Raw genomic sequence first — 25,730 nt, 5'->3', positions numbered from 1 at the left:
ATGATCTTAAATCATGTGACAATAACTTTACCATTATGTCCAAGCCTTCCTTCCATCTCCAAATCTTTAATTCAAACAAAATCTCAACTGAAGTTACACTTTGTAATATTACTAACCGAAGAATTTGTAGTTTTGTCGCATATTAATGGACATTTTATAATGGTAGGCCACCTGGTTTGTGTTGCCAAAACATAGTAACAGAAAATATGGAATGAATTGCAGAAAGTAAGATTGCTAACCATATGATTTGCAGGAAAAATCTGCATTTGTACAACTGCAACGGAATAGCATGTGCCCATTATTTGTCCAAATATTGCATTAAAAAAATTAGAGAAGTTTACGGTTATTGAATAATTGTCAGCTCACGAGGATAAAAAAATCTCTCAGATTTTGAAGCATGCATCTAAAACATGGAGACACACAAGACTCAAGCTCTTCTTTCATTACACTCCTTTTCCAATGATGCAAAATCTTTGCTTTTGATCATCATCTGGAGAAAATCTCAAGGCCTTCACCACCAACCTCGGCTTTCAAGCACTGGAAGCCACATGATTCAAGCTCAGCAATGACCTTATCGACAATTGAACATGAAAGCACTGTACAGTGGTCAAGGTACAATGGATAACAAGATTAACAGAAACAATATTGATTATAACCGGAGAGGTGGGGGCAGCTACTGAATCAATAAAAGTAAAGTGGGCTATATTTCCAAAGTTAGTATTTAAATAGCATCGATGAAGAACAATAACTAAATTATTGGTATTTGAAATAATGTTAAACATGTTGTGCATAAGACCATTTTGCATCCCACATTAAAATAAAAAATAATTAATCAGGCTGAATAACAACGAGTCTGGGACATGATATAAAATTCATCAATTCCTAAGGGTTGAAGTCAAAAGTCGGCATTAATGACCAACAATTCCAATATGCTTTAATTTCCCATGCTTGAAAAATTGTAGCATATTTATGAATCTTTTAAGTTTCCTATGTAACTCCGCCAATGACGACCGATCATGGGCGGTCCTAAGCTCGGATAAAGGAGGAGGATTGCGTTAGGTTGCTAACCAACGTTAAAACTATGACAAATATTCAATGAATGAATCCATTAAATTATTGTGTTAATGCTAAGTTGTTCTCCAGAAGGAACACGTTACAGGGTCCGATTGTAACGTCTCGGTAAGGACCGCTACATTTCCAAAACTCCGGTGTAGTGTTAAATATGTAATAGTTCACGTTACAAGATCCGACTGTAACATATCAGCAAGGACCGCTACATCTCCATGAGAACTTGGATGTAATATTAAATAGGCAAGAGTTCTTACACCATAGGTTGGATAAGAATAAATATGATAGGAAAACTAATAATCTAAAATTTAAAACATAGAACATAGGAACCCTCACTAGTAAATCAATGGAGGTAGTAGATACGATGATTAGGAGAAGAATTAATATTTTGTGTGTACAAGAGGCAAAATGGATAGACAAGAAGGCAAAGATGATAGAGAACTCGAGTTTTAAGTTATGGTATACTGGAAAGAGTAAAGCAAGAAATGGAGTAGGTATTATTGTAGATAATTCGTTAAAAGATAAAATTGTAAGAGTAGTTAGAAAAATGGATAGAATTATAGGCCTTAAGATAATAGTGGTGAAAGAAACTATGAACATAACTAATGTATATGCACTGTAAGTAGGATTAGATGAAGCTACCAAATCAAAGTTTTGGACGACTTAGATGAAATATTATAAAATATTCCACCACATAAAATGATTTTAACAGGAGGTGATCTAAATAGGTATGTCGAAGTGAAAAATAAAGAATATGAGAGGGTACATGGGAGTTATGAGTTTGAAATGAGAAATGAGGAAGGGAAAACTATATTAGATTTTACGATAGCATATGACCTTATATTAACTAATATGTTTTTTATGAAAAGAGAAGAACATTAGTCACGTTTAAAAGTAGAAATAATAAATCGCAAATTGACTTTCTGATGGTTAGGAAGAAGGATAGAAAGATTTGTAAAGATTGCAAAGTCATCCCTAGAGAAAACTTAACTACCCAACATATGTTATTAGTGTTAAATATATGCCTCAAATATATTATCAATAGAAAGAAAATATATACGACTTTTAGAATTAAGTAGTGGAAGTTAAAAGATGAGAAGCAAAATATATTTAAGGATAAGGTAGAAGTACAAGCATTAGGTAAAATATACGATGACTCTAATACAATATGAGATAAGATGATATCAAAGTTGAAAATAGTAGTTAAGAGTGTACTCGGTGAGTCAAAGGGACATGCATCACTAAGTAAGGAATCTTGGTGGTGGAATGAGAAAGTACAAGAGAAAGTGAAGGAAAAACGAATAGCTTATAAGAAATTATATATCTGTAAGAATGAGGAAAACTTAAAAAAATATACAATAGCAAAGAAAGAAACTAAGAAAATAGTGAGTGAAGTAAAAAATAAAACTTTTGAACGATTATATCAAAAATTAGATACAAAAGAAGGCGAAGAGATATTTATAGAATAGCTAAAGTGAGAAAAAGGAAGATAAGAGATCTTATCCAAATAAAATGTATTAAAGATGAATGTAAACGATAGGGAAATAAAAGAGTGGTGGAAGAGGTATTTTCATCAACTTTTTAATGAAGTTATAGGTGACCAACTTAACTTAGGTAATTTAAGTAGGTCAAATGAGCATAGAAATTTAAATTTTTATCGTAAAATTCAAACTTTAGAAGTAGAACAAACTTTAAATGGGATGCACAATGGAAAAGTCGTTGGACCAGATGATATTCCGATAGAAGTATGGAAGTGCATAGAGAAACAAAGTATTGAATAACTTACAAAATTATTTAACATGATATTGAAAACAAAAAAAATGTCTGATCAATGAAGGATAAGTACTCTAGTTCCCTTATATAAGAATAAGGGGGACGTACAAAATTGTGCAAATTATAGGAGTATTAAACTAATGAATCATACTATGAAACTTTGAGAAAAAATAATAGAAAAAAGATTAAAGAAAGAGACCACAGTGACCGAAATCAATTTGGGTTCATGCTTCGAAGGTCGACAATAGAAGTTATATATCTTCTTAGACAATTAATTGAAAAATATCGAGAGCAAAAACAAGATCTACACATGATATCTATTGACTTAGAAAAAAGCTTATGATAGAATCCCAAGAGAAATTATACGAAGAATTCTAGAAAAGAGGGGTATTAGCGTAACAAATATTGAACTAATTAAGAATATGTACGAGGATGTAACAACCAAAGTAAAGACTTCAGATGGAGTAACTGAAGTATTTCCAATAAAAATAGGGTTGCATCAAGGATCAACTCTAAGTCCCTATCTTTTTACACTAATTATGGACGAACTCACTGCGCACATTCAAGACACAGTATCGTGGTGTATGTTGTTTGCAGATGATATTATTTTGGTAAATGAAACACGTGAAGGAGTAAATGCTAAACTAGAATCTTGGCGTGAAATACTAGAAGGGAAAGATTTTAGGCTTAGTAGATTAAAGACAGAATATATGAAATTTAAGTTTAGTAATATTAGAAGTAATGAGATAATTGTTAAGATAGGAGAGGACGAGTTGCCTTGAACCGAGAGCTTTAAATATTTAGGATCATTTTTGCAAAACGATGGAAGGATTGAGAGAGATGTCTTACATAGAATACAAGCAGGATGGTTGAAATGAAGGGGAGCGTCGAGTGTTTTATGTGACCATAAAGTACCTCTAAAACTTAAAGGAAGTTTTATAAAATCACAATTAGACCTACTATGTTATATGAAACTGAATGTTGGTCTATGACTCGAGCACATGAGCAGAAGATGAGAGTTGCAGAGATGAGGATGTTAAGGTGGATGTGTGGACATACGGGGATAGATAAAATAAGAAATGAGAGTATTTGAGAGAAAGTCGGAGTTGCATCTATTGAGGGAAAACTCCGAGAGACACGTTTAAGATAACACGGGCATGTACTTAGACGACCAATAAATGTTCCAGTTAGAGGATATGAAACTATGACAAATACTTATATCAAATAAGGAAGAGGAAGATCATAAAAGACTTGGTTAGCAACAATAAAATAAGATAAAATTTATTTAAGTATAGATGATAAAATAAGGAGATAGAGTTCAATGATATAAAAGAATTCATATAGCCGACCCCACCTAGTGGGATAAAGCTTGGGTGTTGTTGTTGTTGTTGTTGTTGTTTTAGTTTCGTATGTGTCTTTAAGAGTCTTTTTGTGTTTTCAATAAGTCCATCTATTAGCATTTATGTTGCTTGAGTCTTTTGTGAGTCTTAGTATAAATGTGTGTTTAATGCTGGGACAAAAAATAGATATCAATATTTTGCGAGTTCTTTAGTTGTGTGATACAATCCCCCTATGCTGTGATGTCTAGGAGCCCTTAGGTGTTATACCTAAGTTTCTACATTCCTTACCACTTTATTCCATATTTCTACTCCCCAAACTATTCAACACTCAATCTCCTCTTATACTACATCATATTTGGTATTAGAACTTTAGAGCTTTAATATGTCTACAAGATCCTAGAGGAGCTTTAGAGGAAAGTTGACTGATAATCAACGTGATGAGATAGTATGCAAATTCGTCTAGATGGTGTTGAAACCATGATTTATCAATCTAAAGGTGATCAAATCCAAGGAGAGCAAGGAGAAACATCTCAAGCAACCAATTTGATTCAAGACGGATTTCTAACACCTCAACAGCAGCAACCTTTTTTAAGTGGCCTAGAGGATTTCTTGAGGTAGGAAATAATTACCAAGATACTTGGAAATATCACAAAGAAGGTTCAAACTGAGGTGCGAGATTTTCAAGGAAAAGTGAACCCCACTTTATTTGTTGATTGGCTTACAGTAATAGAAGAATGTTTTGATTGTCACGACATGTTTGATGATCAAAGAGTCATGTTTGCACAAATGAAGCTAGTGAGTTTAACAAAGATGTGGTGGGCTGACGTAGAAGTAGACATAAGGAGATTAGGGCAATCACCAATCAACTCATGGCAAGAGATGAAAGCCATGCTATGAGAGAAGTATTTGTCTACAAATTACTATTACAAATTATGTGATCAACTTATTAATTTAAAGCAGAATCACTTGTCTGTGGCTGAGTATATGCAAAAGTTCAATGAGTTAAAGACAAGAAGCTAAATTGTTGAAGATCCTAGACAAACTCTTGCAAGATTTAAAACTGGATTAAGGTATGAAATTAGAAGGGAATTATTAAGACAACCACTTTACAGCCTAGAACAAGTTTTCCAAGTTGCCTGGGATATGGAGGAGTATATGAGTTATTCATTTGGAAAGAAGCCGGGAGTTTCAACAATGAATAAAAAATTTATGAAACCAACAGGCAAGGAAGAGGTGGATTCGTCAACTTATTTAATTGGCAAAGTGACATTAAACCGCTGATATGGGTTATGATAAGCTGGCTTGTCGGATGACATGGAGGTTACGATCGAGAGAGAAAGGAGAAGCCCATAGCTGGGTGAATGTATGATTAATAGGATAATGAATGGCCAAATAAAAGGTTTTCCGTAGACGCTCGGTCAGGCGATGCTCGACCGAGCATAAAGTGTTGGAATGTATACTAAAAGCCTAGCTTTTGTAAACATTTATTTAGAAATAAAAGAATCACATTGGTCAAATATTTACAAGCTAAGTGTAGTTGTTCAATTAATTTATATTGTAGATAACATGGTATCTGGTGTCACATACAGAAGATCATGTTATCGGTTCTTTATAAATTATAAACAGTAGCTCACGACTAAGATGGAAAAGAACAAACCATTGGAATAGTTGTAGTGTAATTAGGTGTTAGTTTATCTTGACTGATAAATTACACTGGTATATTTTGAGTGTACTGAGCAGGACCATTTAAGGTAAGTTCTCTTTGTACTGACTTGATAAAAGAACAACACCTTAATTATTATAGAAGTGTGTGCTCTTAATCCTAATATAATAACAAACACATATATTTAGTACTAATTTCTTTGACTTATCAAAGGGTGAGATTTAGCTCGATAAATCAATAGGCCCGATAAGTTGGGAAATGATATATTACTTATAGTGTGTGTTGTTGATTATAGAAGAAAACTGTATCCTAGTAATCTAGGTTGAGAATGCCCCCAAGAGGAGCTCAAAAGGATTGTCATGTTAAACCCTGCAGGTGGACTTAGTCCGACATGACAATAAGGTTGAGTGGTACTACTCTTGGACTAAAATATTAATTATAGTGAGTTATCAGTAACTCAATTAAATTAATGGACATTCATTATCTTAAACACAGGGAGACTAACACACTCATAATAAGAAGGAGCCCAAAATGTAATTTGGGATTGGTGTGGTAGTTCAATAATAATTTTTAGTGATATGAATTATTATTGATGAAGTTAAGTTGTGTGTTCGGGGCGAACACGGGAAGCTTAATTTCATTGGGAGACCAAAACCAATTCCTCCTCTCGGTCCTATCGTAGCCTCTTGTATATAGAGATTTATATCCACCACATACCCACTTCTTACCCACCTTTACAACCATCCTAATGGGGCCGGCCAAGCAAGCTCGGAACCCAAGCTTAGGCCGACCAAGTAAATAGGATGAGTTGAGTTGGTGTAGCCGGCCCTAGCTTGAACCAAGCTTGGTGTGGCCGGCCACATCACATTAAAAGAGTTTCTATTTATAAATTTTTCTTATGTGGATTCCATAGTTTTAAAAAAAGTTTAAAATTTAAATCTTTCCTTTTATAGCTTTCTACAAAAAATTAAGAAAAGATTTGAAATCTTTCCTTATTTGTAGATTGAAAGATAGATTTTAATTTTGAGAAAACTTTCTTTTTTTAACCATGTTCATGATTTAAAATAGAGTTTAAAAATTAAATATTCTCTTTTATAAATTTCTACAAAAGATTAAGAAAAAATTTGATATCTTTTCTTATTTGTAAATTGAAAGGAGATTTTAATTTTTAGAGATAACTTTCTTTTTTGGAAATCATCCACATGTTTAAAAGAAAGATTTTAATTTATAAAATTTCCTTTTACAATCCACCATGAAGGAAAAAATTATTGGAGAAATTTTTTATAAATTTTTGGAAACAAATTAGGAAGTTTTAATTCTTGTGTTGATTAAAACTCTCCTTGTTTGGGATTAAAAGATGACCAACCATGTTTATAATGAGAAAAAAATTATTTTTTAATTAAAATAAATTTTCCTTTTCATGGCAAAAGAATTAAGGAAGTTTTTATTTAAATTTCTTTATTTGCCAAGACCAAGGATTATAAAAGAGGGGGTAAAGGTGCTTTCATAGCTAGAGAACTCTATTCTTTTTCTTCCTCTCTTCCTTGGTGTGACCGACCCTTCAAGTTCTTCTCTCTCCTTTTTCTTTCTTCTCCTTGGTGGCCGAATCTCTTCAACCTTTGAAGCTTGGAAGGTGGCCGAATCTTGCTTGGAGAAGAAGAAGGAAAAGGAGGCTTTGTTTCTAGCATCCCTTGGAGCTTGGTGGTGGTAGCCGGACCTCTACTTCTCTTGGAGAATTGATAGAGGAGAATTGATGGTGGTCGAATCTAGCTTAGAGAAGAAGGAGCTTGGTGGTTCTCGTCTCGGAAGATCGTTGCCCACACAACGTCCGAGATTAGAAGAGAAATACGATAGAAGATCAAGAGGTTATTTGTTTACAAAGAAATGTATAACTAGTAATTATTTTCCGCATCATACTAGTTTTCTTTGTATAGTTAGTTATTTTTGGAAATACCAAACACAAGAGGCATATGATTCTAGAGTTTTTCGGATTTGTTTCGAATTTGTGTTTTTCTTTGTTTTTCAAATTTGTGATTCGATTGTTCTTTTTGGTTAAACCTAGAGTTATATAAGAAAATTAAATATTAGCTTTCCTTAAAATGCTTTGTCTAGGCGGTGGTGGATGCTCCCATACCCAAGAAGGTCATGTGCCTCGCCAAGCAGTTCTGGAAGTCAATTTTGGAAATTAATATTTAATTGAATTTATAACATGGGTTGATTTGGATCAATAGTGTTAAATTCCGCTTGCGATTAAAGTCTAAACCATTAAGAACAGATAAGTTACATTTGGAATCAATAATGTTAAGTTCCGTTTGTGATTCCTAATTTAATTTCTAAAGAACACAATAAGTTGTTTAGGAAAGGTTCGACACTTGTACAAATTTTTTGTACAGTGGAATCGGTACGATCTTCTTAGGATCAACCAACAATTGGTATCAGAGCTAGGGTTTGTCTCTGTGTGTTTGATTTTCAAATAGATTATGCACATGTCATACATAATTTAGGCAGGATAATAGTAGGATGTGCTAACTTTGTGGTTGCAGGCTCCAACTATTATGACATATAGATATTGTGTGATTGGACCTTTAGACATGTCAAAGACATTTTATTGTGTGTGCATGATTGTAAAATTAAATACAGCAGGAACTGTATTAGTTATTAGGATTTTACATTTTTTGTTTCGATCTAGATTACATGTACATTCCTTTGTGGAATATAGGATCGATATATGTAAAATTTTATTTTTGTCGCGGATCGTATCATTGCGAAGCATGGTACTATTAGAGGACCAGAGGTGCAACAGAAAAGGAAGCTCGATGAACCCGATGACCTGGACCCGATAACGGTGGCTAAAGATGACAGCAGCTAGGGTTGGAACACACGAAGAACAGTGATAGAAGAAGCCATAATAGTTGGAAAATTAATTTTCATATTTATTGTTTTTATTTAATGTGATATGCATGTGATGTATGCTAGCATAGGTTAAAATTCCTCACTTTAAAAAACTAAGTGGGAGAGGGATTTTTAAATAAATTCCACGGTCTCCATTACTGGTTTGTAAGTGATGCAACAAGCTTGCGTGTTGGCTCTGAGTGCCTCCCTTCACAACGGATGGGTTTGTTGCGTATCACTAGATCAAACTTCCTTTATGGATGGTTATAGGAAATTATTTAGGAGCGTGTGATCTTCTCCAACTGAAGTGGAATAATCCTATTTAATGGACTAAGTATCAAGTAATGGTATACACTTAGACGTATTCAATAGTATCCTTCCCAACGGAGTCACTGCTATTGTTTTACGTGACCAAAAGAATACCAACTATTAATTTGTCATAAAGTTAGGTAAAACCCCCCTCTTACAAATGTTTGAATTTGTAAACATCCACACTAACATGGCATATAAAATTCACGGTGTTTGAGGTAATTTTATTTGTCATAAAGTTATGTTGACAAAATAAAATGGGTAATACCTCCTCTTACAAACAATTGAATTTGTAAACGTCCACACTAACGTGACTTACAAAATTCATAGTGTTTGAGATAATTTAAGGTTGACAAGATAATTAATGGGTTAAACCCTCCTCTTACAAATATTGAATTTGTATACGTCCACACTAACATGACATACAAAATTCACGGTGTTTGAAGTGCTGGTGAATTTAAATAATATTGTTTGAAGAATCAATATTATTTTAAATTCGAAATTTTGACCAAATATTTGTTCAAAGACAGACCAATTATTAATTTTATTCGTCATAAAGTAAGATTGACGAGATAATAAAATTAATAGATAAAATCTCCTCTTTGATTTTGTATACGTCCACACTATTGTGGCATACAAAATTTATGAGGATTTTAAGGTGTTAGTCTTGACCAAATATTTTTGTGATTCTTAGGATTTCAAATGTTAGTCAATCCCCTAGCTGAATAGACTTAGTAGTCCCAGTTATGATTAGAAATAATACTTGGACTCTAAGATGGACTGTCTTTTCAGAACCAAGAACAATATAGGTATATTTTATTCATTACTGGTTGAAACATGATTAGTGGAGTTATCTACCGATACCTGGTGTGTAGTTACGGGAACCACTGATCATGTCTGCAATTTATTGCAGGGGTTCCAAGAAACCCGACAACTATATGAAAGAAAAATCATTGTCTACATGGGCATTACTGCTAAAGTAGCAGCTGTTGCAGTGGGAGATGTTTATCTTTCGATAGGAATAAAACATGGATTTTTTGAGAAATTGTCTTTACGTACCAAGTTTAGAAAGAACTAGTTTTCAGTTTCTAAACTATTTAAAGAACTTGATATTCTGCCTCTTTTAATAACAAAGTTATTATCAAGAAAAAGAGGAAATTTATCTGTTCTAGTACATTAATTGGTAATTTAGAAATCCAATAACTCCCACAATGCAACAAATGGAAATTAATAACATATCTTCTAACTTTAATAAGACAAATTAACCTTCGGAGATGAACCAATCATATCTTTGGCATCTAAGGCTAGGTTATATTAACTTGAGTAGGATTCAAAGGATAATAGCCGATGAACTTTTGAGTTCATTGGTAGTGTAAACCTTTCCAACCTGCGAATCTTACTTGGAAGAAAGAATAACCAAGAAGTTTTTAAGTCTAAGGGTTATAGAGCCAAAGATGTGTTAGAATTGGTTCATTCTGTTTTGTGTGGATCTATAACTATTCAAGAAAGAGGTAGTTTTGAATATTTCATCAATTTTATAGACAACTATTCAAAATACGGGTACATTTACTTGATGCGCTGCAAGTCTAAGTGCTTTGATAAGTTCAAAGAGTATTAGGCTGATGTGGAGTAACGTCAAGGTAAAAGTATCAAGACACTACGCTGAGATTGTAGTGGCAAGAACCTTTTGGAAGAGTTTAGGAGTCACTTATCAAAAGACGGGATTCAATCCCAACTAACTGCACCTGGTACACCCCAAAAGAATGGTGTAGTGAGAAGGTATAGGACTCTTATGGAAATAGTTAGATCAATGATGAGTTATTCAGAATTACCAAAATTCGTTTTGAGGATATATACTAGAAACGGAAGTGAACATAGTACCTTCTAAGTCAGAACTCTCTACTCTCATAGAATTGCAGAATGGGCGTAAGCATAGTCTGAAACATATTCGGATTTGGGTGGTCTAGCACATAAGATACACTGATAAGTTGGACAGGAATTCACTTGTTTGTAGGTTATCCTAAAGAAACGAAAGGAGATTTATAGTCCTAAAAATCAGAAGGTCATTGTTAGCACCAATGCACGATTTTTAGAAGAGAACTATGTAATCAACCATAAGTCTATAAGTAAATTTGTTCTTAAGGAAATAATAAATGACATGTCTAATCTAGTACCAACTGTACAAGATGAAATATCACAAGAAACTACAACACGTATCACAGATGATACACAATTGCAGAAGGTGCCTCGTCGTAGTGGGAGAGTTGTTAGGCAACCTAAAATGTTCATGTTTTGGGAGAGTCTTTGGACTTGATCCCTGGTGAACATGAATCTAATTCCCGGACATATGACGAAGCGCTCTAAGATAAAGATGCAGCATCTTTGTAAAGAGCAATGAATACAGAATTAGAATATATGTATTCTAATAAAGTCTGGGAGCTTGTAGAAACCACCAAATGGTGTAAAAGCCATTGAGTGTAAATAGATCTACAATAGGAAAAGAGGGGTAGACAGGAAGGTGAAAATTTTTAAAGCAAGGCTTGTTGAAAAAGGAAACTTTTTCGTCGGTAGTCGTGCTTAAGTCTATCCGGATTCTTTTATCTATATGGACTATGAGATTTGGTAAGTGGATATCAAGACAGCTTTCCTTAATGGAAGTCTTGAGGAAAATATCCATATAAAGCAACCAGAAGGGTTCATTGAAAAGGGCAAGGAGCATCTAGTGTGTAAGCGCAATCGGTCTATGGACTGAAGCAAAGCTTCAAGGTCTTGGACATCTGGTCTAATGAAGTAATCCTGATCTATGGATTTATTCAGTGACCGGATAAGTCTTGTGTATACATAAGTGTGATAGGAAACGTGATGATATTTCTTGTACTATACATAGATAACATTTTTGGTAGTTGGAAACAATATCAAAGTGTTGTCGGAAGTAAGAGTATGGTTGTCCAAGTAATTCGATATGAAGGACTTGGGAGAATGTGCACATATTCTTGGGATCATGAGATCACAAGAAAAGAATGTTGTGATTATCCTAAGCTTCATACATCGATATGATTATAGCTCGCTTTTAACATGCAAGACTCCAAGAAAGATTTTCTACCTTTTAGACATGGAGTAGCTTTATCTAAAGAGATGTCTCCGAAGACATCAAAGGAGATAAAAGGATATGAAGGCAGTTCCTTATGCTTCGGCAGTCGGAAGCCTAATGCATGCTATGTTGTGCACGAAACCGAATATCTGTTTTGCCCATGGAATAGTTAGCAGATATCAAAGTAACCCAGTACCGGGACACTAGATTGCTGTAAAGCATATATTGAAGTACCTTAGAGGGATTAGAGATTATATGCTAGTTTACTAGGCGGATGATTTGATCCCTATGGGTTACTAGGATTTTGACTTCCAATCAGGTAGGGATAATAGTAAGTCGACCTTGAGGTTTTGTGTTTACTTTAGGAAGTGAAGCCATAACAATGGAGGAGTGGTAAGTATAAGTGTTTTTCGGACTCCACCATAGGAGCTGAGTTTGTGGCAACCTCTGAGGCAACCATAGAAGTTATATGGCTCAGAAACTTCACGATGGACTTAGACATGATTTCTGGTTTGTCCAAAAATTATTTATTGTAATAATAATGGTGCAGTAGCAGACTCGAAGAAACCATAAGTCCATAAGACAAGTAAACAAAATAGAGCGCAAGTACCACCCAATACGAGATATCGTATAACGAGGAAAAAGTTGTTGTCGCCTAGATTGCATCAGATGATAACCTGGATCTTTTCACTAAGGTCCTTAAGGCAAGAGCTTTTGATGGGTATATTGAAGGGTTGTGAATCAGATGTATGGAAGGATAAATAACAACATAGTTTTTTAGTATAAGTGAGAGATTGTTGGAATGTATACTAAAAGCCTAGCATTTGTAAACATTTATTTAGAAATAAAAGAATCACATTGGTCAAATATCTACAAGCTAAGTGTAGTTGTTCAATTAATTTATATTGTAGATAACATGATGTGTGGTGTCACACATAGAAGATCATGTTATCGGTTTTTATAAATTATAAACAGTAGCTCACGACTAAGATGAAAAGGAACAAACCATTGGAATAGTCGTAGTGTAATTAGGTGTTAGTTTATCTTGACTGATAAATTACACTGGTACACTTTTAGTATACTGAGCAGGACCATTTAAGGTAAGTTCTTTTTGTACTAACATGATCAAAGAACAACACCTTAGTTATTATGGAAGTGTGTGCTCTTAATCCTAATATAATAACAAGTACATATATTTAGTACTCATTTCTTTGACTTATCAAAGGGTGAGATTTAGCTCGATAAATCAATAGACCCGATAAGTTGGGAAATGATATTACTTATAGTGTGTGTTGTTGATTATAGAAGGAAACTGTGTCCTAGTAATCTAAGTTGAGAATGTCCCCAAGAGGAGCTTATAAGGATTGTCATGTTAAACTCTGCAGGTGGACTTAGTTTGACATGACAATAACGTTAAGTGGTACTAACTACTCTTGGACTAAGACATTAATTATAGTGAATTGTTAGTAACTCAATTAAATTAATGGACATTCATTATCTTAAACATAGGGAGACTAACACACTCATAATAAGAAGGATCTCAAAATGTAATTTGGGATTGGTGCGGTAGTTCAATAATAATTCTTTAGTGATATGAATTATTATTGATGAAGTTAAGTTGTGTGTTCGGGGCGAACACGGGAAGCTTAATTTCATCGGGAGACCAAAACCAATTCCTCCTCTCGGTCCCTATCATAGCCTCTTGTATATAGAGATTTATACCCACCACATACCCACTTCTTACCCACCTTTATACCCATCCTAATGGGGTCGACCAAGCAAGCTTGGAACCCAAGCTTGGGTCGGCCAAGTAAATAGGATGAGTTGAGTTGGTGTGGCTGACCCTAGTTTGAACCAAGCTTGGTGTGGCCGGCCACATCACATTAAAAGAGTTTTTATTTATAAAATTTTCTTATGTGGATTCCATGGTTTTAAAAAAGAATTTAAAATTTAAATCTTTCCTTTTATAACTTTCTACAAAAGATTAAAAAAAGATTTGAAATCTTTCCTTATTTGTAAATTGAAAGGTAGATTTTAATTTTGAGAAAACTTTCCTTTTTTAACCATGTTCATGATTTAAAAGAGAGTTTAAAAATTAAATATTCTATTTTATAAGTTTCTATAAAAGATTAAGAAAAGATTTGATATCTTTCATTATTTGTATATTGAAAGGAGATTTTAATTTTTAGAGATAACTTTCTTTTTTGAAAATCATTCACATGTTTAAAAGAAAGATTTTAATTTATAAAATTTCCTTTTACAATCCACCATGAAGGGAAAAATTATTGGAGAAATTTTTTATAAATTTCCGGAAACAAATTAGGAAATTTTAATTCTTGTGTTGATTAAAACTCTCCTTGTTTGAGATTAGAAGATGACCGACCATGTTTATAATGAGAAGAAAATTGTTTTTAATTAAAATAAATTTTCCTTTGCATGGCAAAAGAATTAAGGAAGTTTTTATTTAAATTTCTTTATTTGCCAAGACCAAGAATTATAAAAGAGGGGGTGGAGGTGCCTTCATGACTAGAGAACTCTATTCTTTTTCTTCCTCTCTTCCTTGGTGTGGCCGACCCTTCAAGTTCTTCCCTCTCCTATTTCTTTCTTCTCCTTGGTGGCCGAATCTCTTCAACCTTTGAAGCTTGGAAGATGGTCGGATCTTGCTTGGAGAAGAAAGAGGAAAAGGAGGCTTTGTTTCTAGCATCCCTTGGAGCTTGGTGGTGGTGGCCGGACCTCTACTTCTCTTGGAGAATTGATGGTGGCCGAATCTAGCTTAGAGAAGGAGCTTGGTGGTTCTCGTCTCGGAAAATCGTTGCCCACACAACGTTCGAGATTAGAAGAGGAATACGGTAGAAGATCAAGAGGTTATTTGCTTACAAAGAAAGGTATAACTAGTAATTGTTTTCCGCATCATACTAGTTTTCTTGATATAGTTTTTTTGGAAATACCAAACACAAGAGACATATGATTCTAGAGTTTTCGGATTTGTTTCGAATTTGTATTTTTCTTTGTTTTTCGAATTTGTGATTCGATTGTTCTTTTTGGTTAAACCTAGAGTTATATAAGGAAATTAAATATTAGCTTTCCTTAAAAGGCTTTGTCTAGGCGGTGGTGGATGCTCCCATACCCAAGAAGGCCATGTGCCTCGACATGCAGTCCTGGAAGCCAATTTTAGAAATTAATATTTAATTGAATTTATAACATGGGTTGATTTGGATCAATAGTGTTAAGTTCTGCTTGCGATCCAAGTCTAAACCATTAAGAACAGATAAGTTAAATTTGGAATCAATAATGTTAAGTTCCGTTTGCGATTCCTAATTTAATTTCTAAAGAACACAATAGGTTGTTTAGGAAAGGTTCGACACTTGTACAAATTTTTTGTACAGTGGAACCGGTACGATCTTCCTAGGACCAACCAACATAAAGGCATTAGCCTTATATAGTTTCTAGCATATTACCAGTCGAGTGAAAGTCGAGCGAGCACCAATGTGCTTATATGCGCTCGGTCGGACGAAGCTCGACCGGGCTTAAAGGCACTTAGCCTTATATAGTTTCCAGTGTATTACCGGTCGAGTGAAGGTCGAGCGAGCACCAATGTGCTTATATGCGTTCGGCAGGACAAAGCCCGACTGGCTTAGAAACCCTTAGCTTTATATAGTTTCTAGCGTATTACTGGTCGAGCAAGCACCAATGTGCTTATATACGCTCAGTCGGACAAAGCTCGACCGAGCTTAAAGGCACTTAGCCTTATACAGTTTCTAGTGTATTATCGGTCGAGTGAAGGTTTAGCGAGCACTAATGTGTTTATATGCGCTCGGCCGGACAAAGTCCGATCGAGCTTAAAGGCACTTAGCCTTATACAACTTTTAGTATATTACTGGTCGAATAGAGGCCGAGCGAGTACCAGTGTGCTTATATGCGCTCGGCCGGACAAAGCCCGACTGAGCTTAAAGACACTTAGCCTTATATAGTTTCTAGTGTATTACCGGTCGAGTGAAGGCTGAGCGTAGGGGTGTAATCGAGTCGAACCGAGCCGAACTGAGCCGAACTTTTGGATGTTTGAGTTTGGCTTTATAATCGAGCCGAGCTCGAGCTTTATTTAACAAATATATTTATGGCTCACGAGCTTATTCGAGCTTTATTGAGCCTAAACGAACTTAATAAATATAAATTATAAATTTAAATATTCATTAAAAACTAAATTATATATTTTAAAAAAATTATAATATTCTTGTTAAAATTTATAATTTTATTCTAATAAATAAATTTAATATATTTGTTTATGTATTTCATAAGTAGAATGTAAAATTTATAAATTCAATATCAAAACTATTTTTTTTTATTTAAAAGTTGATTTATGAGCTTAATTAACATGTTCACGAGCTAACGAGCCGAATATTGTGAAGCTTGAGCTTGGTTTGTTTATCTTAACGAGGCTCATTAAACGAGCTCAAACGAGCTTTTATCGAATCGGGTTTTGAATAGCTTATGAGCGGCTTGGCTCATTTACACCCCTAGCTGAGCGAGCACCAATGTGCTTATATGCGCTTGGTCGGACAATGCCCTACCGAAATTAAAGACACTTAGCCTTATACAATTTTTAGTATATTACTGGCCGAATAGAGGCCGAGCGAGTACCAGTGTACTTATATGCGCTCAGCCGGACAAAACCCGACCGAGCTTAAAGACACTTAGCCTTATATAGCTTTTAGTATATTACTGGCCGAATAGAGACCAAGCGAGCACAGTGTGCTTATATGCACTCGGCCGGACAAAACTGGACCGGGTTTAAAGGCATTCAACTTTATAAAGCTTATAACACATTATCGATCGAAACATGCTTAACAAAAGGTATTCTCAATATATATATATATATAGACCGGCTTGAATGATCGGTCAAGGCATATTTAACAGAGGATGAAGTACAAGTAGTAAACAACTCTATGACAGCTTGGTGAATTTGACGGGAAATATTCTCTAGAAGCTTCTTCAGTTACAGGGACATGTTCCTATTCATATTTTATCAGGAATATGAGTTATAAATGACAAAAGAGATACATCTGGAGTATAAAAAAGATTTCTTGAGAGATTATATGAGGCAATATAAAAAGGAGAATTCTCTCCGTTGGCAAGGTATGCAACTCTAGCATCTAAAACTCTACTTCAGAGTACTTTCATTACTGTACTTCTTCTTCTTCTTCTTCCACCTTCAAGAGAGAAAATTGACTTGAGCGTCGAAGGACTTTGCTAGAGATTTCCACCCTAGTCTTAGGTCACTAACGCTTTGTTAGCTCATCTCGCTGTGCGCAGGATTGTTGAGGAGCTCTTCTGGATCTCCAAGAGTTCATCTTCCTCAGAACCACCGTTCATCAGAACCAGCATACCTTTTTGTAGATTTCAGACAGGATCAATCGCCTTTAAAACTAACCGAGTTAAAGAACAAGGGCATCCTATGTTTCAAATGTCAGCAAGTGGGTCATATGCCTTATAATTATTCTAAAAAGAATCTACATATTGGAATAGAGTATGAAGATGATGTTGAAAATCAAAAAGCCAAAGGAGAAGAAAATTCTTTTGAATATGAAGCTTATATTGAAGATGATTTGGAAGAAGATAAAGGCACTTTTGGCAAGTGTTAGGCATATTCTTACTATTCCAAAAGCTGAAGGTGATGATTGGCGATAGACATCTATTTTTCAAATGTTGGTTTGTTGTGGGAATCAAGCACTTAAGGTTATCATTGATGAAGGAAGTTATATGAATGTTGTCTTAGCATCTATGGCAGAGCGCCTCAAGCTTCCTACGCAGCCACATCCCTAGCTATACAAGGTCAGATGGATTAATAACACAACTAATCTAGTAACACAATGCTACCTTATTTCTCTTTCTTGTGAAAATTATAATGACTCTATTTGGTGCAATATTATTCCTATGAAAGTAACTCATATTCTTCTTTAGAGACCCTGGCTATATGATCGAGATGCACATCACTATGGAAAGGAGAACACATACACTTTCATATCAACAACAAGAAAGTATTATTGAAACCATTGCAAACTGCTGAAATGAAGAAATACAAGAAAGAGAAGGCAAAGAGTCCTAGTAATAGTGGAAAAATCTCTTCACATTCTAATAAAGAAAAATTTTCAGAAATGTAGAGAAAGTTTTACTATATATGATCTTATAATCAAAGAAGTATCTGCTCCCGAAGTTTCTTTATTCCCTCCAGAAATCACTACACTATTAAATAACTTTTCTGATGCGACTCCAGAATAATTACCTAGTGAACTTCCACCCATGCATAAAATTCAACATGCTATTGATTTTGTGCCAGGTTCACAACTATCCAATCTACAAGCCTATTGAATGAATTCAAGTGGTCATGTAGAATTAAAGAAGCAAGTGGAAAAATTATTGTCCAAGGGTTTCATTTGGGAAAGTTTAAGCCCATGCGATGCCCGTGCATTGTTAACACCAAAAAAAGATGATAGCTGACACATGTGCATTGCAGTCGTGCGATCAATAAGATCACTATCAAATATTGATTCCCAATTCCTCACCTTGATGATATACTGGATATATTGGTTGGTTCTTATATCTTTTCAAAAATTGATTAAGGCCGGGAGATGAATGGAAAACATCTTTCAAGACTAAAGATGACCTTTATGAATGGCTTGTCATGCCTTTCGAATGCCCCTAACACATTTATGCGCTTTATGAATTAGGTACTACAACCATTTATCGGAAAATTTCTTGTTGTTTATTTTGATGATATCTTAATTTTCTACAAACATAAAGAATATCATTTTATCCATTTGCAATAAGTCATGAGGATTCTTTGTAGAGGGAAGCTATATATAAATTTAAAGAAATGTTCCTTTATGACTTCCTCTGTTGTATTCTTGGACTTCGTGGTTTCCTCTAGAGGATTAGAGGTAGATCCTGATAAGGTAAAAGCCATCCACGAGTGGTCGTTGCCTAGGACACTACAAGAAATCAGAAGTTTTCATGATCTAGCAACATTTTATAGGCGTTTAATAAAAAATTTCAGCACTATTATGACCCTATAACTGATTGCATGAAGAAAGACTCACTTGTTTGGGCAAACAAAGCTTCACAAGCTTTTCAAGAAATAAGACAAAGATTGGTTGAAGCACCTATTCGAATTAATAGATTTTTCAAAGGTATTTGAAGTGGCATGTGATGCATATAATGTCAAAATCGGAGGCCTATTAAGTCAAGAAGGGCATCATATTGCATATATTAGTGAGAAGTTGAATGAGGTGAAACAACAATATTCCACTTATGATAAGGAATTTTATGTCATAGTTCAAGCTTTGTGTTATTGGCAACACTACCTCCTTTCACAACAGTTTGTTCTATATTCTGATCACCAAGCTCTTCAATATATCAATTCTCAGCAAAAACCAAGTCATCAATATGGACAGTAGGTCTCTTTCTTACAAGAATATACCTTTGTAATCAAACACAAATCTGGAGTTGAGAACAACGCAGCTGATGCACTTAGTAGAGTGGTATATATCCTTTCTTCTATGACAATACAAGTGGTGGGATTTGAACTACTTAAGAAAGACTATCCATTGTGCAAAGATTTCAGCAATATATTTGCTGGTTTAATTGCAGGACGACATGGAAATTTCTCAGATTTTTCTCTCCATGGTGATTATCACTTTAAAGGAACTCGACTTTGTTTGCCTAATACTTCTCTTCATGAACAAGTGATATGGGAGTTACATGCAGGAGGGGCAACAAGTCATTTTGGAAGGGATAAAACCATTGCAATGGTTGAACACTGTTTCTATTGGCCTAGCCTTAAGAAGGATGTGGCCAAGATTGCCTCTCAATATCGCACATGCCAATTATCTAAAGGAAGAAAGAAAAATACCGGTTTATATATGCCTCTACCTATGCCACACAGACCATGGCAAGATCTAAGCATGGATTTTGTGCTTGGTTTGCCTAAAACCATTAGAGGACATAACTCTATATTTGTAGTGGTGGATCGGTTTTAAAAAATGGCTCCATTCCATGTTCAAAAACATCAGATGTTATTCACATTGCTAAACTTTTCTTCAAGGAAGCATAACAGACCGAAATGTGAAATTCACAAGCTACTTCTGGTGAATCTTATGAATAAAGGATTGAAGTTTTCTTCTTCTTTTCACCCTCAAACATATGGTCAAATAGAGGTAATCAATAGAAGTTTGGGTGATTTACTTTGTTGCCTGGTTGGAGATCATGTTACCACATGGGATTAAATTCTTCCTATGGCTAAGTTTGCATATAATAGTTCCGTAAATAGATCTACTAGATGCAGCCCATTCAAAATTCTTATAGGTATGCTTCCTCAAAAGCCAATTGATTTGGTTCCTTTACCATTGGAGGCAAGACCAAGTGCTGAAGCTGATGCTTTTAGGAAACACATAAAAGATGTACATGATGATGTCAAGCAAAAAGTTGCTCTAAGCAATGAAAGATATAAAACACATGTTGATTTGAAAAGAAAATTTACTGAATTCAAGGAAGGCGATATGTTTATGGTTGGTATAAGGCCAGAACGATATCGAAGAGGGGTTTATAAGAAACTTCATTTGAGGAATGGTGGACCCTATAAAGTTTTAAAGAAAATCAGCTCTAATGCTTATGTCCTTGAGCTGCCAGTAGATATGGGTATTAGCAATGTCTTCAACATTGAGAATATCACTTTATATTCTGGACATAAAGATGTTATGGCAAATAATGCACATAATGCTCGTTTGCCATCAATTCAAACAATGAAAGATGACATTGAACATGTAATTGATCATGAGATTGTGTCTGAAAAGGAAAGCGATTATCAAAAATATTACTTATGATGAATTCCAACAGCTGGATAGAGATTTTTATGAAAGATTTTACGCTTTTAATTTGCTAGGGATGAGTTTTTCTCACTGGGGAGAGTTGATGGAAACAAGTGGCAAACATCATTAAAAGTCTATAGGCATAAATAAAGGTTCTAAAACTCCACTATTAATTTGACATGTCTTGAAAGATGATAAATCTACTTTGGAAATTAATTCATCAATTCCCAAGGGTTGAAGTCAAAAGTTAGTATTAAATGACCAACAATTCCAATATGCTTTAATTTCCCATGCTTGGAAACTTGTAGCATATTTAAGAGTCCTTTAAGTTTCCTATTTAAGAGACTTTTGTGTTTTCAATGAGTCCATCTATTAGCATTTATGTTGCTTGAGTCCTTTGTGAATCCTAGTATAAATGTGTGTACTGCTGTAATGCTGGGATAGAAAATAGATATCAATATTTTGGAAGTTCTCTTTGGTTGTGTGATACAATCCCCTTATGATGTAATGCCTAGGAACCCTTAGGTGTGATACCTAAGTTTTTGTATTCCTTACCACTTTATTCCAGATTTCTACTCCCCAAATTGCCGAACACTCAATCTTCTCTTGTGCTACATCAGTTATGTAGATAGAACTGTCATACTTGCCCATCTTTTTTATAACCTGAGCGACCTCAAGAGTTAGGACTCTCACTGTCCAAAAGATGTCACTATTGCTAGCAGAAATATACTAAGTGCAAGATTTAGTCAGAGTGAAGATTAAATATTATTATATGTAATGCCTCAACTTTCAAGTGAATTTGACAATGAAAAGTAAACAAGAAATAAGGTTGCCAATCACAAATAAAGAAGAAAAACTAATGATTGGTAATATAAGAAGGATACATGTTGGTAGCAGTGTTAAAACACACCCTCCACCACCAGCACCCGTCAGCTTGGAGGTCAATTTGTACTTCAGTGTAGTCTGCAGTACAGTTTCAATAGAACTATGGCTTACCCCCATGCACTGGAGTAAACCTTGGTTCATTTCCAATAGTTCCTCTATCTTCTCTTCTCTTGCAGTAACAGATATGTCATCAGCAGCTGGTGATTCTAAGATGGTCAACAACTCCTTACTAATACAATCAACAGCAGTAAACACAGAAGACATAGCAACCAGATGCCGTGAGGATCTTCCAGATACACCAGCAACCAGTACTTTCGTATTCCTTCCAACCTTTGTATTAGTAATGAGCATTCTTAGAGGTGCACTTGATTTAATTTGAATCAGTTCACCTGATTTAAATTGAATCATGCTTCCTGTGTTCAGCATGAAATTAAAACTAAGCTATGATTAAAAGATTAGGAAATAGTATCATAGTAGACGCCATGATAAGTTGCCAAATTACTAACACGTAAAAAAAAAAATCATCCCTTATCATACAACTCAAATGTGTGCCAGTGATATGAAACACACGGAGAGAAAAATAGCTCGCATCTGATGTGTTTAGCAGAAATGCAATGAACTGTTACTGAAATTTAGACAAACTCAATAGTTTTTTTTTACCATTGTTAAATTCATGTTTTGCTAAATGAAATAGTGCTAAATTGATGAGAAACTGTCATAATAGTGGTAACTTTAGTTGTAAGTGATGGTACATGTCTATACTGCATGTTTACATTTTTAGCATATATTCAGCAGAAATTGTATCAGCATTTCCGCTTCTCTGCACTCTGATTACATGTTTTGATAACAAATAGCATAGAAACCCCACAAAGATGATTAAAAACACATTTTGATAACAAATAGCATAGAAAACCCACAAAGATGATTAAAAAACACATTTTGATAACAAATAGCATAGAAAACCCACAAAGATGGTTAAAAAACACATTTTGATAACAAATAGCATAGAAAACCCACAAAGATGATTAAAAAACACAACAAAAATCCCAAAACAAAATAGAAGATAACATACCAAATGTGCTTATTGTATTATCGATGCCTGATGGCTTCCCGTGTATAATTTTCTCTCCTTCAAACGCCCATTTATTGACCAGTTCAAGCTCAGCCTTGGTCAACTTAAACCATCCGGTTTGGGATTTGTCAAAGCTTACAGCATCAGTCAATGAAAGCAGAGCACCAGCGAGTGAGACACAAAATGATGAAGATGAGCCCAGTCCGGATCCAAGAGGAAGATCTGAAGTTACTACCACTTTTCCTCTCTTGTAACTGAGAAAAGATAGAAAAGAAATTAGAACAGGAAAGCAATGCCGAATGAAATAGAGAATCATACCCATGGATCGAGGTGTAGAGATGAAGAAAGGCAGAAACTCCGGAAGAGAGCCAGATCATAGCTTCCGGTATGATGGGCTCCTCCACGAGGGCAGAAATCGATTTGATTCGTTCCAACGAGCAGGAAGCCGGGTTCGAGGGATCGGCCACAGCGTCGTCCAGAACCTCCCTCAATTTCGATGATGGCCAAGAAAACTTCAAGGCCATATCTTTCAGCTCCAAATCCACGGCCGATTCCTCATCTCCTGCAATAACCAATTCACGCTTGCAACTTTAAGAACGAAGACGAGCAAACTGCAGACCTAAAATTTTGATAATTATGTGAAACAAGAGGAAAGCATCCGGAGCAAGAGGCAGGGATGATGACGAACCAGGGGGCAGTGACGGATCGAGGCGGAAGGAGACGTGAGTGTGTAGATCGATGGCGGCGGCTATGGCGGTTGAGCCGTGGACCACGGCGTGCTCGCCGGAGAGGATGATCTTTCCAGGGGCGCGAGCTCGGACCTGCGCCATTAATGGTCGCAAATGCAAACCTCAGAAGCCTAGAGCAAAGAATTTGAAGGCAGAAATCATCAATTAATCAAAAATTTTCGCCGGCGATTTCTCTCGCTCACAAGATTGCATGTGAACCTCGACAGAATTTTGGTGGATTCGCTCGCCGTTGCTCCCCGTACTCAAAAACATTCGTAAACTCTTTATTAATATTTCGAAGTTCCCTATGTATCAAAATGAGGAACTACTTATGAGAATATACGCCACCACCACCAACTCGATCCCCCAGTAGACAAAAATAGCCCTGTGTTTAGATTGTGCATGGAGGGTGCCCTGTGTTTAATTGATGGGCGAATCAAGGAATGATCGTCTAGGGTGTGGTGGCAAAAATTTGCATGGATAAATCATCTTCAAACTTAATCGGTTCAAAATATCAAAAAACAACTTAAACAAACTAAGATGACCAGAATCTCAATTAAATTGAAATAAACTCGACTATGCCCATTTATTCGATTCGATTAAATTCAGAATTGATTAAACTGATTTAATGTATCAACTGATTGAAACATTAGGATTAGTCGATTATTGGCCTATATTTATGATTAAAACAATCTCTAAAATTTCAGACAATAAATTTAACAATCAACGATTGGCTTCTACAAATCAAGCCCAATAAATTTTGATACAGATTATGATAGATCAGTCGAGCGAGTGAAGGAAGGGTTCAAGTCTACAAAGATAGGAAAGGAAAGATATATCATCGGTCGAGTAAAGGTCAAGCAAGCACCTCCGCACTCATATATGCTCGGTCGGGTAAAACCCGACCGAGCATGGAGGCATTTAGCTTTATACAATATTCTTAGTATCTTACCGGTCAATCGCAAGCCGAGTGAGCGTCCCCATGCTCATATAAGCTCGGTCGGGCAAAGTCCACCCGAGCATAAAGGCATTTAGCCTTATATAATATTCTCAGTATATTATCGGCTGATCGCAGGCTGAGCGAGCACCCACGTGCTTGTATATGCTCGTCCGGGTAAAACCCGTCCAGCATAAAGGCATTTAGCCTTATATAATATTTTCATCCTCTTACCAACCGACTACAAGCCAAGTGAGTGCCCCAGCGTTCATATATGTTCGGTCGGACAAACCCCACCCGAGCATAAAGTCATTTAGCCTTATAATATTCTCATCATCTTACCGGCTGATCGCAGGCCGAGTGAGCACCCACATGCTCATATATGCTCGATCGGGTAAAAGCCCGCCCGAGCATAACGACATTTAGCCTTATATAATATTCTCAATACATTACCGATCGATCGCAGACTAAGCGAGCACCCACATGCTCATATATGCTCGGTCGGGCAAAGCCCACCCGAGCAGAAAGGCATTTAGCCTTATATAATATTCTTAGTATATTACCGGCTGACCGCAGGCCGAGCGAACACCTACGTGCTCGTATATGCTCATCCGGGTAAAGCCCGCTCAAGCATAAAAGCATTTAGCTTTATATAATATTCTCAGTATCTTACCGGCCAACTGCAAGCTGAGTGAGCGTCCCCACGTTCATATAAGCTCAGCTGGGCAACACCCGCCCGAGTATAAAGACATTTAGCCTTATAGAATATTCTCAGTATATTACCGACCGACCGCAGGCCGAGCGAGCACCCACGTGCTCGTATATGGTCGACCGGGCAAGAGCCCGCCCGAGCATAAAGATATTTAGCCTTATATAATATTTTCAGTATCTTATTGGCCGACTGCACGGCGAGCGAGTATCCACGTGCTCATGTATGCTCGGTCGGGTAAAGCCCGCCCGAGCATAAAGACATTTAGCCCTATATAATATTCTCATCATCTTACCGGCCATAGCAGGCCAAGCGAGAGCTCTGACGCTTATATATACTCGGTCGGGCAAAGCCCGCCCGAAGTATAAAGAAAGAATCAACATAGGATATTCTTAACAGCAT

General features: G+C 35.7%; 1 protein-coding gene across 2 annotated transcripts; it reads right to left on the bottom strand.

Moving 5' to 3' along the window:
- Window positions 1–291: 291 nt before the first annotated feature.
- LOC122030813 (mevalonate kinase-like) lies at window positions 292–24,028 on the bottom strand. 2 transcript variants are annotated; one of them, XM_042589859.1, is made up of 6 exons: window positions 23,886–24,028; window positions 23,643–23,775; window positions 23,273–23,516; window positions 22,955–23,208; window positions 21,882–22,295; window positions 292–596 (listed from the first exon to the last, which is right to left on the bottom strand). In XM_042589859.1, the coding sequence occupies exons 3-6, from the start codon at window positions 23,476–23,478 to the stop codon at window positions 487–489; spliced, it is 984 nt and encodes a 327-aa protein (XP_042445793.1). In that variant the 5' UTR covers window positions 23,479–23,516; window positions 23,643–23,775; window positions 23,886–24,028; the 3' UTR covers window positions 292–486. The 2 variants fall into 2 exon arrangements, with proteins under 2 accessions (XP_042445793.1, XP_042445792.1); XM_042589858.1 differs by having other exon boundaries at window positions 23,902–24,020.
- Between the last annotated feature and the right edge of the window lie 1,702 nt (window positions 24,029–25,730).

This window comes from Zingiber officinale, chromosome 11A (genome assembly GCF_018446385.1).
Source record: "Zingiber officinale cultivar Zhangliang chromosome 11A, Zo_v1.1, whole genome shotgun sequence".
Lineage (NCBI taxonomy): Eukaryota > Viridiplantae > Streptophyta > Magnoliopsida > Zingiberales > Zingiberaceae > Zingiber > Zingiber officinale.
This window is presented reverse-complemented; position numbering and strand designations above follow the sequence as displayed.

Coding starts and splice junctions, on each gene's coding strand:
- LOC122030813 (XM_042589858.1), bottom strand. CDS start 23,955: ATGTTTTTGAGTACGGGGAGCAACGGCGAGCGAATCCACCAAAATTCT. Junction 23,776..23,901: donor TCCACCAAAATTCTGTCGAG/GTTCACATGCAA, acceptor TTAATGGCGCAG/GTCCGAGCTCGCGCCCCTGG. Junction 23,517..23,642: donor CGATCCGTCACTGCCCCCTG/GTTCGTCATCAT, acceptor TGGTTATTGCAG/GAGATGAGGAATCGGCCGTG.